This window comes from Mixophyes fleayi, chromosome 7 (assembly GCF_038048845.1).
Source record: "Mixophyes fleayi isolate aMixFle1 chromosome 7, aMixFle1.hap1, whole genome shotgun sequence".
NCBI classification, from domain to species: Eukaryota; Metazoa; Chordata; class Amphibia; order Anura; family Limnodynastidae; genus Mixophyes; species Mixophyes fleayi.
Genome location: NC_134408.1, coordinates 130512623 through 130530858, shown reverse-complemented (window position 1 = coordinate 130530858; position 18236 = coordinate 130512623). Strand labels below are relative to the sequence as shown.

At 37.9% G+C, this 18236-nt stretch overlaps 1 protein-coding gene across 1 annotated transcript in view; it reads right to left on the bottom strand.

The window, feature by feature from the left end:
* Positions 1-1603: 1603 nt before the first annotated feature.
* FIGN (fidgetin, microtubule severing factor) overlaps positions 1604-18236 on the bottom strand; it is a 123579-nt gene continuing 106946 nt past the window's right edge. The window contains exon 3 of the mRNA XM_075180745.1: positions 1604-6441. Within this exon, the coding sequence (XP_075036846.1) occupies positions 4217-6441 (2225 nt within the window). The 3' untranslated portion in view covers positions 1604-4216. The remainder of the gene's footprint in view (positions 6442-18236) is intronic.

Genomic DNA, 18236 nt, shown 5'->3' with positions numbered 1-18236 from the left:
TATGACATGTTCATTTTTAAAAGCCCAAAGTGCATGCTTGTGTTGCCACCCCTGATATAAAGTGAGTCATGTTTTAATTTGGACTGATGGTCAGAGGCATACTTGACTAATTAGATACTTGTCTATGCTCCAAAGTGAATGACTTTTGTGTACACATTATTTAATAGCTTTACTAGATTATCTCTCATTAGATTGGTAGTTGGTCTTGATAGAGAAAAAGGATTTTGAATGATTAACCTAAATACAGACTTGTCCACATTACGGAATTTGCTGCCGCTATATAAATGTTGATGAAGATGATGATGATATGATGGAGTTGAATTTATACTTTGGGTATTAAATAATGAAACATTGAAGACTCGCAGTACAGAATGTTATTTTGCAATGTTATACACCTATTATTTTTTAATGGGGGACGATCGATGGAGCATTCCTGACTAGTCGATAGATAGGCGTACCCATGTTCCTCCAACAATGCACAAATGCAAAAATTAGCTTTCGTTCTGCAGAAAGACATCTAAATGAGAACCAAGAGATGGACAGTGTACGTTTAGAGATGTATTTCCAATTTAGCGGGAAGCTGCAGAGGTTCTTTTCATTTGCAAAACAATATTTCTTTTTTTTTTTACAGGTGCTCTGGGGGTGAAGTCTTAAAAACTCATCCTATACTTTCAATGGAGATTGTTTTGCACCATCCAGACACATTTGATGGAGAAAAAATGCATTTATATCTACACAAATAACCATATAATAAACAGATTATTATCACATCTGAAAAAAGTAGACACAGAGGTTTAATGTTGAAAGTTAGTCTAACATAAGTCTAATGTAAGTGTGAGTTCCACTGTTACTGCCATGTATTTAATTTTGCACAGAATGAGCAGGCATAAGAAAACCTGGAAGTTTGACTAATAAACCGAATTCATTAGTTGTTCTGAAATATTTTCTGAAATATTTTACAATGTGTAGGCCAGTAGTCTTTGCTTGGGGATGCTGTTCAGTGTTCATTCTGAAACATATCTTAATGATAATCAATATATCATGACATAACCCGCATACTGTATTCTCACCATTTTTCTATCGGACATTGGTCTGGGAGTTACGAACAGCTGCTGGTAAGGGTCGCTTCACAAGACATTAAGTACCCAGACTTGAGCTATTCATTCTGCGGACATAGCACGTACAAAACTCACAAAAAGTGAGCCGCTCACTAATCAGAAAGCCACTGTTGTGGGGTGGTAAGTTCATTAAAAAATGTTTAAGATGATCACCTATAATTAAAAAAAAAATTAACTTAAATTTGAATCCATTTTGTATATATATTTACAGAAGGGAACCACTGGTGTATTTAATTATAAGAGATTAAAACAATAATTTTAAGAATTGATCACTCTTTTTTCTGGGGTTCTTTGCAATATGTAATAAATCAATGTAATAAGTACTGTGAAAACCATTATATAAATCTATAAAACAATGCTCTACAACTATGCAATAAAACATTTTGAGGAAGGGATGAAGAGGACATTTGGTGGCTGCATTAAAATAGATAAGAACTTTGGTCAATTCATATTTGAGGTCTTCACAAAGAAATAAAAACATGCAATTACAATTTTTATTGATACCCATTTATTTTTGGAAAATAGGATTTTCGATGCGTATTGGTCTTTGGAAGTGCAAGTTAACTTTTTTTTGTTTGTTTTTTTAACAACAGGCATTTGTGTAAAAAAAATAATAAAAAATTGTTCCAAATGTTTAAACCAATTATTGAGAGAAACAAAAGAAGCAAAAAAAGGTACTGGGAATTTCTTCTGTACGACGTTCAGTGCATTTATTTAATGTCTTAAATGTACATCAATTGCCAGTGCTATGAAACAGCTTTCTTACTGTCTCCATTTAATAGTAAACAAAACAATACATTCAAAAAAGGCCAGGCTGTTGTGTTCATGAATGAGTTGGCAGGCATGGGACAGCTATATCCTGCGCACTGCTCCTCAATCAGAGACATCACCCAACATCAATTAGCTGTCGTTACATGTTGTAAATAATGAAACCTCAAAAATAAACAAAGACAATGGATGATGGCACAAGATAGTGGGAAAAAATGAAAACAAAGATCACAAGTATTAGACAGCATTTAAACAAGATTAAAAAAACAACAAAAACAACACAGTGAATGTACCGTAACAGAGGAAAAAAAAGCCATCTACAAAAAACAAAACAAAACAAGGATCGATTCTGAAGCCAGTAATGGTAAACCTAAAAATATTATTAACTCAGGGCAAATGTTTCACATATTATCTGTCACTGGTAACACATAAAGTAATGTTAAATATTTGTAAAATTAATATATCCAATAAAGCTAAATTTTCCAGTTAGGAAAAGTGTCGACAAAGCTGTTTTTCAGAGAGGGAAAGGCATGTGATTTATTAAGTCTTTCATAACCTAGTAGCATTACTCTAGATTTCTCATGTAAGCCAATTATGTAGTATCACAACAGGTTAGAAATGTAGTTCTTCTGAACCAATCACAGCTGCAAGTACATTTTTAAAAAAAGAAAAATAAGCTATTTGATTGCTATCCACTTTCGCGCGAATTTTGGTTGCAATGCTTTCATCGAGAATATCTTCAGACCATTAATGATTTGAATTCATTTTGTAAGGTTGAGATGTTTTATAATGTCAGCCTATGTCCACCCTACCACTTTATGATTGCTGACTGCTTAAACATAACCCTCAAATATGCTCACTGTCACAGAACATTGGCTGTGGGATGCACATTAATTTCAAGTCTACCATCACTCTGTAGATGCAAGTTTCTTGTGGATGACTTCGTACCTTTAACAATTAGGCCGCTGCCAAAAAGGGATTTAAAAGCCTCAGTAATGAAGTTCTAGAGAGTTCGTGAACTCTTGGGGGCGATTTTTTTTTTTAAATGGGGAAAAAAATAGTAATTTTCATGTATTTATAAAGAATGGCTGGAATGATCTGCTATTAATCGATCACCTACAACCAATCTGTTAGTCGTCTTGACCAATCTGGCAGCCGCAAATTTGTACAACATATGATGTTGAAACTAATATATAGCCAGCAAATATAAAGGCTATCTACAGTGTTACTGTTTACAAGTACATTTTCTTTAAACTACAATAGTTAATAATGCCGGTTACCAATGTTGGACTGACGTTGAGTTAATTCAGGCCTAGGTCATTTTTTTTGATCTATGTAAATACTGATGTGTAAAGAATATTTGCACCTTTCAAACTTATTAATAAAAAAAAAGCCTTGAATTTAATCATGTAACTGGTCATTCTACAGAAGGTTTCATATACATAGGGAGAAATCAGTTACAAATTAGCATGGCAAGACATCAGCCATCTCTCTTTAGAATCAACCAAATACATTCAAAAGTAGATTTTTAACCATGCCACTTTCCAATTTTTGAGGTAAACATACATTTTAATAATAAAGCAACGATGACATCAACCATTTTTCTCTCTGCCGTAAATAGTGCTTTCAACACATTCCTTTGAGGTACTGTACAAATCAACTTTCCTGAGGTTTTGTTTTTTGTTTGCTTGTCATTTTTGCAGACATAACATTAAAAGAAATAAACTACAGAAATTAAAACGTTCCAGATTAAAGGTTTCCCTGTTTTACTGTTCTGCAGAACAGACAGGATTGAGGAATACTGTTGCTCAAAATAGCAAAAAAAAAAAAAAAAAATGAATAAAAAAAAAAAATCTGTCTCTCTGTCTTTCAACATAATCGTTCATCTCTAGTCCAATAATGTTTGAAGTTAAAGCTCTTTATATTAGCACATGCCACCAATGTAATTGTGAGGCGAACGAAAAATAAAAATAAAAAAAAAATTAAAGCACCACTCCAGGCACTTGACAGCAACTAAATCTCAAGAACAGCAGAATGGAATCAACAAACGGGGTTCATATACTTCCCAACATCAACCTATGTCCGCCCTACATCTTTTTGAGTGTTGGCTGCTTAAACTTAAGCATCAAAACATGCTCACTGTCACAGGGGATGGAGAACATTGGCCGTGTGATGCACATTTATTTAAAGTCTACCATCACTCGCTAGATGCAAGGTTATTGTGGCTGCCTTGGTACCTTTAACAAATAGGCCATTGCCAAAAAAAGGGATTCATAATCCTATGTCACCTAGCTTTGTGTGCCAGCATTCATTGCAATGTTTAATGTCTATCACTGACTGCAACCAAACATTTTGTTCCATTCAATATATGTATCAAGTTCTTTCTGTGATATGCTAGGTTGAATCTTGCAGAATACATTTTCAAAGTCTTGATATGTCACAGGCCTCAGTTGGCTCGGCATAATGGCTGAAAGGTCTGTTGGTGGTATGCCGTGAAGAGGGCCCACCACGGCTTCCTGACATAAGCGAGCCACATCCAGTCCAGAAAAACCTTCTGTGCGCTGAACTAGGAGTGAAATCTCTTTGTCGGTGAGACAGTAATTGTGCTGTGAGAGCAATTGTATTATTATCTGGTGTCTGGCTGTGCTGTCTGGAAGTGGAATTAGAAGTCTCTTCATAAAATATCTCCGTAGAGATTCGTCTATTTCTTCGGGTTTACTTGTGGCACAAATTACAACTATTTGGTCCTCAGCAGAAGACAGGACAGTATCTAACTGCATAAGAAACTCCGTTCTCATTCTGCTTATTGGATTGTGTTCTTCGCTCACTTGGGAACAAAGCAGCATGTCTATGTCACTAACATATATCACAGATGGTTGCCGACACCTTGCCACAAGAAATGATGCGTGGACAATTTTTTCTCCTTCATTTATCCATTTTGTGACAAGATTAGAGCCAGGAATTTTAAAGAATGTGGCACCCAGCTGACTAGCTATACACCTGCCCAATAATGTTTTGCCTGTTCCCCTAGGTCCAAATAAAAGAATGCTACGAGGCAAAGCAGTAAGTCCACTGAATGCATCGGATCGAATTACAGGCCATAAAACCTCTTCTTTAATGAAAGCTTTTACCAAATCAAGACCAGCAATTTCATCCCAGTCAACTGGATGTCCCTGGTTGATAATCTCATTTGTTACAAGGTCAATGAGGTGTGTATCAGTGTTCTTCAGCTGTTCGTCCACAGAGTGGTTAGATGAGGTAGCTGTATGAAGTCCTGGGCCTTGCAGAGAATGTGGGAGGAGCTGCCTATGTTCATCACTGTGTTCATTAATTGCAGAGGAATTGTATTTTCCAAAAGTTTCACTTGATCTTGAATTCTTAGCAGTGCCGTATGACGGTGGTGTTAGAGCTCTAGTCGACTGACTGCTGAACTTTCTTTGCTGATCAGAGGGCACTAGCTGCTTTGTTGGCTTGAATGCTATTGAAGACGACTCTGAACTTCGGTCAAAACCATTTCCCCTATTTGAGTTGGAAATACTTGTATCGGGCATCCTGTACATGGGGCTATGTGAGGTTCTTTGTTGGCCATAACTATAATTTCCATAACTGGACTCTAAATCTCCCTGCCCTGCCATATAAAAAGCTTTTCTTTTAAGTGAACTAGCAGAGCTTGATGGAGTTATTGGGGTCAACCCATGGGTCTGATAGCTGTAGCCTGGCACAGTTGTAGGAGGAAGAGGAGTAGGAGCAGGGATACCAGATGGCAGGTAAGCAGAAGGAGGTGGTGCACTTCCAGGGCTATAGCCTGACCCAACAGTGGATTGTGGAGGATAACTAGAAGGTGGATAGTTGTAGCTGGATAGATTGGAGGCCCCATTGTACCCCGGCACCAGAGCTGGTGGGGGTGGAGGAGGAGGCTGTAAAAGTCCAGAGCTATGAAGTGGAGAGGGATGAGGCGATGGAAGGGCAGATGCAGACTGGCTGCTGTAGCTTGTATGCAAGTATGATCCATTATATCCTGTTCCATATTCCTGAGATGGTAGCCCTGAATGCAGACTTTGTACTGTGTGACTTCCACACGTACTGCTGGAATAACTAGGTTCCGTCAGGTTGCTGCCCAACCCAGGTGAACTGCCAATGCTGGCAGAGACATCTGATGGAGGTATAGAGGCTCCCACTCCAGCTTTGCTGGCCACAATTACATCAGTAACACAGTTCATAGGATAAACGCTCTCCGAGTTTAAAGAAGTTTGCCAAGTCTCGCCTTCATTTTTTCGGCCATTAACAAGACCTGATTGAATTTCAGTGTAATTACTGAGAAGGGGTCTTTCCATAGAACCTTCCAAAATTCCAGAATACTTTTCAGCATATTTTTTAAGTAGATTGGATGCAGTTAAAGCGGAGATGTCATCATTGGCCCATGCGTACTGATATGTGCGCTGCAAGTGACCACGATAGGCTTCAACTTTGTGAGCAGGTGACCGCGTGGTTGACGTTATATCAAAGTGCTGTTCCGGCCATTGAGCATGCTCTGGCGTCCACTGCATCTTTAAGCCTATATAAATGAGATGGAATAAAACGAGTGAATAACAACATATTTCTTTGACTTTAAAGATAAAATAAAAAAAAATTATCTTGTAAAACTATTGAAAAATTACATATAATAATATATTTGTAAAATAATTGGATTTCTAGAAAATATTATTTGTGCTTACAAAAGACCATTCAATTTTCTGCTTTTTTTTTTGTTTTATAAAAAGATTGAAAATGTTATATATGCAATAGTTTTTGCTGTACAATATCAGTTTCAGTTTTAAATTTCTTTTTTTTCCCCCAATCTAAAAATATGAGACACAGCTGACAGATCACATCTAGTATACCTCTCTTATTTGGTGCTGAACACCTAGTTAGCACAGCATAATGCACCCTGTGCAGAACAATATGACACAGACACTGCAGGTCATTCCATAATCCAACTCTCATCTAAAGTGGTTCAAGACAGTTTCAAATCTGCTTCGTGGAGTGCAGCAAAGCAATCTCCCAGGCAGCGGTCCGTCGCTTTCATCACACAAAGCCTACAACTCGGTATGAATTACAACTGCCTTCTTTCTGCTTCTGAGCTCTGTTGTTAAACCACTAAAAAAAATAAAAATAAAAAAAATGGCAAAAAAACATAAACATACAAGCATCGCTTGTCTGTTTCTTCTGCAAGTCTCCAAGGTGCAAAATATTAAACCTCTACTGACTAATCTCTAAAAGTTTTTCAGCTTCACCCTCTAGATCAGCGATGGGCAACCTGATACACTTCAGGGCTACATGGGTGGCCCTGTAACTTTCACAAAGGCCACACATTACCTTTATTCACAGTAATAGGATAAAACAATACATTTAATTAAAGAAAGATGCATCTATCTGTAATAGCAAATCAGCAGGCATTTTAAACAAGTGTAAAAGCGATAAACAAATCTGACAACAAAAAAAGAAAGACCTGGGGGCCGTAACTGAAGGCCGGAGGGCCGTCTGTTGCCCTCACTGCCCTAGATACTACAGCTAGATCTAGATATTTGCTGCAAGTCACATTAAAAGAGCTCTATCTGTAGATTTAATGACATAGTTTGGGCTTTCCTTAATTTATAAATGTTATATTTGTGTGTGTAAATGTAAGAATTAATTTACATGTTTGGGGTTGTTTGTCATATTCTATGCAATTAAAAGAAACAAAAATCGGCAACAGTAAGTGAGACAAATTCGCATTCACACATGGAGTGGAGAATCCGTGCTACATTGTATCAGATCTTTGATTAGTTTAGCTGTGACTAGCTTGTGATACTGGAGAGATGTGCAAAACACATTCTATGGAACTATCCAATTTACATTCTTGGCTGATACATTCAGTTCCCCTAAGAACATCCATTAGTACCCAGCATACATCCTAATTAAGTCTAGAAATTATATAATAAAGAACATTTTTAAACACTTTTTCTAACACTTTTACTTAGGAAATCGGTGCTGTAGGTATAGACATTTCTCTGCGGATGTCATAAACCCATCACCAACACAATTTTGATAAATGCCTCAAAACGATTACATATATTCTGAATAATTGATTGTTTGTTATAGATTGGCAGTTAGGCAGTTGACTTGCTAAGTGACACATACATTTCCCTTGGCTTCTTCCAAATTAAATCAGGATTATATTTCTAAAATACTTTTGTGTTTATCTCTTTAATTTTAAAACCTTTTTACTTTTCCCCTTGACATCCAGCCCCCGCTCAGCCTGGTCTTAGCAAAGCACAGTTTGCTAACAGAGTGGCAGAGGATTCCCTATTGACTATTCTTGTTTGCAAAATATTTGCACCCGAGCCTGAAAGTTAATTAGCAGTATGATAGAGTGTTAATTGTGTCAATTTACAAGATTTGAATCAAAAAGAATCATGCCAAACCGTGCACATCTGTCAAGTTTCAAACTTGGCGGATCTGAATAACCAAAAACAAGTCGGTAGTAATTAATTACACACAAATAATAAATGTGGTAGATATCAGTTATTGCACAGTTTATTTTTTATTTAATGTTTGTTTTTGAAGGCTAAAACATTCTGTTCGGCATAGGCCGGTTGTTAAATTAGGTGACAATGTGGCCGCTAATTAGGATACCCGACTATGACCGAAAATAGAAGCGGGTAACTATAGACACATTATTCTGTCTGATTTGGTCAATCTCAGGTTTATGCCTTCAGCCTGGAAGAACTGAACGGAGTCACAACACGACTGCAAAAAAAAAATGAAGGAAGGAAGAGAAAGAAATAAAAATTTTGATCTGAACAGTGAACAGCTACAACAATCAATTTGCACAGTAAAACCACTGCCCACTCTCAGTCCATCTCGCATCTAGAAGCTGTTTCGCTCGGCAATCTTTAAACAAGGCCCCACAGGGCCTCTGCTGTCAAGTCGTATGTGGCTATATCACCAAGCGGCGGCTTCAGTCCAGGAAGAGGAGTAAAGCAACAGCAAGTAATCCTGCCTTAAGCAGCTCGAGGAAATAAACAGGAAGTCAATAGACATCAGCAATGCTTTCAGCACCTCATATAGTTAATGAGTGTTTTTTGCTTTCTTAATATTGGTTTTATGAAAGCAAGTAAAGGAGTTAAATAACTAATGTTAATGCAGAAATGCAGTTTGCATTGATAATTATATAGCAGGTCTACGTGGCCTCTGGCATTCTAGCTAGGACAGAACTACAAGTCCCAGCATACCCTGTCTAACTGCTTCACAGATAAGTAGCAATAGAGTTCTACATTTTTCTAAATACAAAATTCTTGTTGTAGTATGCAACCAAGGGCTCTTCTCTGTGATCTATAAGGGTGTGCTGTGACTTGTAGTTCTACCGCACTGGAAAGCCAAGGGTTGCCTTTCAGTATAATCAGTATTTTTTTTAAAAGTATCTTATTTTATTAACAAATGTGATGCTGTGTATTTTTGCCCTTTAATGCCTTTATCAAAGTATTTTTTTCCCTCTAAGTTGCCCTTTTCTTTGTGCAATTAAAGCAAAACTGCCACATGGCACAGAGAGCTGAGAAAGGAGGTAGAAACATTGAAAATGTCATCTTGCAGACAGACTACTAATAGGAGACATTAAGGAAAGTCCCCTCTTAATCTTTGTAAGAGAACGCCTGAACTAAGGAGATGTCTGTACGACAAGAGATGTGAAACAGATGCAATTTGGCAAATATCTTCATGTTTTAAAGGAAATCTAATATGAAACTTGTCACACATTTAGCCAATCAACAAAACATTGATTCATTCAAATGCCTCATTTCATTTAACTGAAAAAAAGGAAAAAGAAATCTCTGTTAAAATATGTAATTATAACAAATTAACACATTCTGCATCAGAGGTACAACAGCACATGAATAAAACGACATAATAGGCATTCTGAACTTTAGTTTGACAGGCAGCTCATGGATCAGATATGCCTACTTTTCATACGTGGCTTCTAGGAGGCGAGGTTTGAAAATTAGAGGTGCACGGGGCTTGATGACCTAATTGGCCAATTAATTAATTGTCTTTAAATGAGGGTGGCAAAGGGCATGATGAAGGAATCCGACCACCAACCCCCTGCACACTCGGTGTTCACGGAAATGATCAGGGCACATCTGCCCGACCTTGCAGCAGATAAGGTCATATCTGTGCACTTGGATGGAACCAATGTTATTATGTACTAGGTGCAATAGTTTCACAGGGCAGGTTTTGTCCCATTTGTACAACTGTACTGAATAAATGTGTACTGTATCTGTCACGGGTAACCATCTATACCTTGACACAAGCCTTGACAAAGACCTGAAATACATAGGTCGAAATGCGTTGGAGAGATAGACAGACAAGACCACTCCACAGAGTCCGTGCAAGTTAATATTGCCAACATTGCTACAGAAAGGAGGCGGCTTTGATCGGCATACTTAAAGCTGTTTATTTCTTGGGACTCTGTTTGTTGTATTAAAGGATAAAGCACTAGGTTATCCTTTATTTTCCTTATCCCTTGATTAGAGCACCATCTGGGAATATATAGGAGAGGATCAAATGAAAAGTTTACGTGTGAAGTACTAGTGCCTGCTTCTATTCCGAAACTGCAGTGTTCTGCTTCCTCGTGTAAGTTTTCTCACGGGAGGGGTTAATTAGCAGTGGTGAATGAGTTTCTTTCATATATGATTATTAGAGGTGAAAGAGCTTCCATTTCATTATCTATGTAAATTAACATCACGACTCTCCATCTCTGCGCTATACCTATACTGGTATAAGGATTGCTACATGATCACTATTTCGGCATTTTAAGTATAGTCGCAGTATCCTCACAGAGTGGAATCTGGTGCTTGTTTATGAACGTATTACACTATTACGTATTATTTCTATTTGAGGATATTCACATACCAGTGAACATTTGTTTGAAGAATTACCTTCTTGACATCAGTATCTACGAAAAATGAAAATCCGATGGCATACACATTGAGTGACTTTATGATATTTATTTACATCAACAAAGTATAACAGACTATATTGATGTTTAAGTCGTTGTTTATTTGCATATTTTCCGTTTATGCATTTCTATGTGTAGGGGATTAGCGCTGTGTTGCAAGACTTTTTTGGTATATAACCTGTAGGAAAAGAGGACTTATGCAAAACGTGTATGCTCCAGCTAATCGGACATATAAGGCTAGTGTAAGAAATCATTTATCAATTTAATGTCTCTTTAATACACACATCCATTATCTATGTTGCGTGGCCACAGAATGCAGCCTTGGATGGCTGGATACGTCCCACTGGCCACCAGTTGACCGACCACCGCTGGCCTAGAAGGTCATTGGCTCTTTAATTGTAAAACCACATGGCAAGTAACTGCTACAAAGACAAGGATGACAATGGACAGGTGATAATCAAAAACATACACATTCTCCAGACCTGGCTGGGCCACTACCAGTCAATAGCCTAGTTGACCATTTGAGAAATCCAGGCCTGTACAATACATTATTTAAAACAAATTTTCCTTTTAAGGGATGCACGGTGGCTTAGTGGTTAGCACTTCTGCCTCACAGCACTGGGGTCATGAGTTCAATTCCCGACAATGGCCTTATCTGTGAGGAGTTTGTATGTTCCTCCTACACTCCAAAAACATACTTCTGTGTGTGTGCGTGTGTGTGTGTGTGTGTGTGTGTGTGTGTGTTAGGGAATTTAGACTGTACGCTCCAATGGGGCAGGGACTGATGTGAGTGAGTTCCGCGCTGCAGAATTAGTGGCGCTATATAAATAAATGGTGATGATGATGCTCTGGTGCTACTTGAACACAGCTGTAATGTGAACAAGTGCATTGGATGCACAAACATCAAACTCATTGATCCGTGCTCACAGGCCTGTGTGAAGATGGACATAACTGCAGCGTGCTCACGTTTCCAAAAAGATTAATACATTTATACTTAATAATACCATCACTTTGACATACATTATCATTTTTACCATAAATCTGTACTACCAAGATTTGAGAGACCTGTTCTTTTTTGGACACAGATATCCCTGTCTTTTCCCCCTATTTCCTCTCAAGTATATTATCTGCACTGTATTATTTATATTAAAAAAACAACGGCAGCTCAAAAGTGATCAACTGGTTCCTTAACACAATATAACTATAATCGACATGCATCAGTGGTAATTGTATTTATTTCTATATGTATTTATGAATTCATTGTGGAGATTATCACTTTGTGCAGTATGTCTAGCTTTTATATTAAGATGTTTGCATGTTTATAAGCAGCATTTATTCACTTCATTTTTCTATAAAGTGTTTTCACAGTATGGTCCTGAACTACAGCTCCCAGCAATGCACCAAATTGCACAACTTAGCCTCTGATAATGAATGCCTCGGGTAATATATATATTGCTAAAAGTTTAGATAATTCTGGCTGTGCCCCATAGGCAGAAAAAACATATTAAAAAAAGAATTATGTCTGAACATACGATAACATTGTATATTTACGGGCTTTGTACAGGAAATAATACATAATACTCTATCGCCGGTTTATTGCAAGCTCCTTATCTGTTGCTGAATCATCTAAATATAATGTGCACATTATCCACACACATATACAAACACATACATTCAAACAGGGGCAGTTTTAGTATTCCATCAAGGAAAAGATCAATTTGAGTACATTTGAAAGAAGCTGTACTCAATTTTGACCCAATAGACTCAGCTAACAGGGGTCAAAAAACAAATTTATAGGTCTAATAACTGCAGGCCTTAGACTCGAATGAACAAGGCATCCCTGCTCTTAAATGACTTTTCTTAGTCTTTAGCTTACAAGTAAAATAGTACAACACAGAATTTAAAGGACAAGCATTCTGTGGTCAGATCGATCTGTGAAACAGTGAAGAAATTATATATGTCTCTGTTTGTGTGTGTGTGTGCATGTATTATATATATATATATATATATATATATATATATATACATACACACATACACACTCACATACATATACACAGACACATACACACACATATTTACACACACACATACACATGTATTTACACACACACACACATATTTACACACACACACACACACACGTATTTACACACACGTATTTACACACACACACACGTATTTACACACACGTATTTACACACACACATATACACGTATTTACACACACACACACACACACACACACACACACACACATATGAAGACACACATTCTTGCAGAACAATAGTTTGCAAAAGCTATGGATGGTTAAAGAATACATGATTAATGTACCAATAAAAAAGTATCTTACAATGAAAAAAATAAAACAAAAATCTGTTGATAGGACAGGGTGACATAGTGCATTAATTCTGTGTCCTTCACTCCAGAGACCTCTGTATAATTTAGCCCCCATCTGATGGCTGAGGAAGAAACTACATATAAAATTCATTTGTGTGAGCTGAGTGGTGTGTTCTTTCACACAGAGCTCTTTATGAAGATAAACTAGCTACCAGCACTGTTTGCGAAGCACGTGGTAAAAGAAGAAGACCTCACTAGTAGGGCAAATTTATTCCCTAGTCCTCCAGAGATACGGAATTGTAAAACTTGTCTCCAGAAAATCTGATGCATCTTGATAAATGTAGTTGCGCAAAAAAACAAACATTTTGTATGAACCAGTCATCACGATACTTTGTGTCAAATATTATTTTTAAACAAGTACTTATAAAACGTAACACTCGTATAAAAACCGTGTTCTGCAGTTACTGACTGTTATCTTTTCACTTTAGAACAAAAATGGGTGGAGTCCACGGGCGTAACTACAGGGGTAGCCGCTGGGGAAGCCCATTAGGACCCCTCTATTGTCAAACCTTTTGTAGCTGCCACCCATGCTTGTCCAGGCCCCCTTCACATCTGCTATCTACATTGAGCACTGCCCTCAGAGGATAATAGCGCAAGGCATTAGAATCCTCAGAATACCAGGTACACGAGACGGCATTCTAGGGCTCCAAACTTAAATTTCTGCTCAGAGGGGAAGGGAACTGCAGTGGTGCATGCAGGTAAGTCAGGCAGTTGGCCATCAAGTTCAAGGAATGGGAAGGGAGAGTGAGGGAATTAGGGAAGATCACTCTCCCCACCTCTCCTAACAACTTTATGGGCCCCATCACAATTATACGAAGTGAACACAAATTTCTTCCTACGCCCTGGGTGGGGATCATTTAATGGGTGCAGGCAGATTTAGCATTAAAGGACCAGTAAATCAAAAACACAAGTTACCCTACATCATACTTGCCTACCTTTTAATTGTGCCATTTTGTCTCTGGAGACATGAAGGCGTCCCCCCCCCAATACGCGAGAGAATGACCTGCTCCCCAGGAGTCCTATACCCTGGATTCGGGAGTCTCATGGACATTCCAGGAACTGGGCAAGTATCCCTACATAGAGAAGCTACTTCTAACATTCCCATATTTTATTACATATGTTCCCCAGACCTTAAAAGTACATACAATTCACATGCAGCTCCTCAAGCTTTTGTTCGGTTAGCGGCTATTTTAGTCTGAGAAGAGGCGGTCTACAGTGTCCTTCAATGGGATACCTGGTGTTCGTAGGAGAATATCTCCCTTCATTATCACAACGTTATCTCAGTGTAAAAGGTAAAATAAATAGTCGTCCATTCCGAAATGGTTTCAAAGCACAAAAGGTTTATTTCGCAAACAACAAAATACATAAGTACAGTCAATACAGTGGCTACTTCTAGCAAGACCGCTTCAATGAGAACGCTCCCGCACAGTCCAAGTGTGGGGTTTTTATACACTATAATACCATGGATTACAGAACGGTCACTGGTCAATAGGTGGAGACCTCTTAATAACAACACACAGCAGGTCAAACAGTCCCTCATTGTATTACATGTTATAGTTGGTCTTCCTTGTCTTCAAACATACATACATTCGGGCTCCTGCTACTGGATCTTATTAAAACATAGGGGTAAATGTATTAATGTCCGGATTCTTCATTTTCGGCGTGTTCAGCGTCTTCGGCGATTAAATTTAAATTGTAAAAGGAAACTTCCCTTTACAATGCAGCGCCGCTTTAAATTTAATCGCCGAAGACGCTGAACACGCCGGAGTTGAAGAATCCGGACATTAATACATTTACCCCATAGTCTTATTGAGAAACTTACATTTATTAACTTACTAGGGACTCACTCATAAATACACATTAACTAACCTTTGTTATGCATACCATTGCATTACTAGGTATACATACAGTTGCTATTTGCAATTACAAAATCTAACTAGATACATATGCAAGCAATAGCACAATGTACAGAAATTTACCTTTTTAGTTAATGACTAACACTAAATTATTTGACTTCGACGTCAGATATCTCCAATTCTAATAAGCTCCTGACATTCTAACATATATATTTTTTATCTCCCATGTATTATCTATAATTGTATTCTAAGTCTAGTGGTCTTTTAAGTTACTCTTGAGAATACACTTAATAGGTATCAAAAAAATGTAATTGCAAGTGTACCTCACACATTCACGAAGCCAAATGACAACAATATAACTAAGTTACACAGCTATCATTTTCATTGTCCCCAAATATTTTTTTTATATTTACAGAAATGTATATTTTCAACAGCATCAATCCCTTTATATTAATACGTGTATAAAGAGTATTAATGCAAGTAATGAAGGACAAATTGCTTAAAGTAAGTCCAGACAGGGGCTGAACAATGCATCACCGCATCCTGTAGAAATATTTGGTTATTTCTCAATAGAGCTCTCAAAAGGGGGTATTGTGAAACTGCAATTGTTGACCTCCCAACCTCCACATCTTATATTGTTACTGCCCTCCCTGGGTTCAGATTGAGGCCACAGCCATTGAATTTGTAGCACATGCTGCATTTTTTGGAAACAGTAACTGTTGGTAGTCAGGGGCAGGCTGGGCTAGGTGACATTTGCCCCCTGGCCGGTACCATAGTGGGCTACCTTGGGCTTGTCACTGGGCCAGTAGTATGCAATCTGAGCTAGCATTCTGAGCCACCACTAAAACTCTCTCTCGCCATTCTATTTGACAGCCAGACTTCCCATACTGAACTGTTTAAAATGCTGGATGCTGCCACTTCAATCGGAGGCCAAGCATACAAAAACACACACACACCGACAAGACACAATAAAATTTAAATTAAATGTAAAATAATCCTACAGGCAAGCTGAAATAAAGGATTTGTGGTTGTAGGCAACATCTCTGTGAATATATTTTTCAAAACTGTTTCCAGAGAACATCTTCACCAGACATGACAAACTAAAGCAACCCAACTACCACTAACCAATAACTCCCAAATACCAGCAATGCTGTGAATGGAGAAGGATTCTGAAAGTCAAGCAATAGCTAGTCGAGCAAGGACTGCGTCAACCTTGCCGAAAAGATTGAAAGTGCAATTAATAGTACCATCTTCTAAATATTATTTGTAGTGCTAAAAATACACCTCCACGCTGATTTTTCCAGCATATTTTGGAAACATCCTACTTTTTCACAATGATTTAAAATCTTAAAAGTGATGCCAGTGGGAACATAGCCTGAACACCTTCCCTTTCCATTATAACTAGGGATGTGCACCGGCGACTTTTGAGGTCTCGTGTTTTGTGTTTTGGATCCGGATTTTCGTTATTTTTGAGGTTCGGATTTGTCTCGCAAAACACTTGACGAAAGGTCTCGGTTCGGATTTAAGGTATTGGATTCGGATTTTTTTTGAAAAAAACATAAAAAGTTTAAAAATCAAGTTTTTGGGCTTATTTTCACTCCTAGGCTATTATTAACCTCAATAACATTCAATAACAAGCATTTCCACTAATTTACAGTGTATTCTGAACACCTCACAATATAGTTATTAGTCCAAAACGTTGCAACAAGGTATCTTTCTGGACTGCGTAGAGGAGTGGGTCACCACAATATATATTAAAAACCCTGAACTTTTATGATTCGCACCAATAATTGTACCTGGACTGCGTAGAGGAGTGGGTCACCACAATATATTAAAAACCCTGAACTTTTATGAATCGCACCAATAAATGTACCTGGACTGCGTAGAGGAGTGGGTCACCACAATATATATAATAAGAAAACCATCAACTGGTTTGATTCGCACCAATAAATGTACCTGGACTGCGTAGAGGAGTGGGTCACCACAATATATTAAAAACCCTGAACTTTTATGAATCGCACCAATAAATGTACCTGGACTGCGTAGAGGAGTGGGTCACCACAATATATATAATAAGAAAACCATCAACTTGTTTGATTCGCACCAATAAATGTACCTGGACTGCGTAGAGGAGTGGGTCACCACAATATCTTAAAAACCCTGAACTTTTATGAATCGCACCAATAAATGTACCTGGACTGCGTAGAGGAGTGGGTCACCACAATATATATAATAAGAAAACCATCAACTTGTTTGATTCGCACCAATAAATGTACCTGGACTGCGTAGAGGAGTGGGTCACCACAATATATTAAAAACCCTGAACTTTTATGAATCGCACCAATAAATGTACCTGGACTGCGTAGAGGAGTGGGTCACCACAATATATATAATAAGAAAACCATCAACTGGTTTGATTCGCACCAATAAATGTACCTGGACTGCGTAGAGGAGTGGGTCACCACAATATATTAAAAACCCTGAACTTTTATGAATCGCACCAATAAATGTACCTGGACTGCGTAGAGGAGTGGGTCACCACAATATATATAATAAGAAAACCATCAACTTGTTTGATTCGCACCAATAAATGTACCTGGACTGCGTAGAGGAGTGGGTCACCACAATATCTTAAAAACCCTGAACTTTTATGAATCGCACCAATAAATGTACCTGGACTGCGTAGAGGAGTGGGTCACCACAATATATATAATAAGAAAACCATCAACTTGTTTGATTCGCACCAATAAATGTACCTGGACTGCGTAGAGGAGTGGGTCACCACAATATATTAAAAACCCTGAACTTTTATGAATCGCACCAATAAATGTACCTGGACTGCGTAGAGGAGTGGGTCACCACAATATCTTAAAAACCCTGAACTTTTATGAATCGCACCAATAAATGTACCTGGACTGCGTAGAGGAGTGGGTCACCACAATATATATAATAAGAAAACCATCAACTTGTTTGATTCGCACCAATAAATGTACCTGGACTGCGTAGAGGAGTGGGTCACCACAATATATATAATAAGAAAACCATCAACTTGTTTGATTCGCACCAATAAATGTACCTGGACTGCGTAGAGGAGTGGGCACTGGGCACCACAATAAAATATAT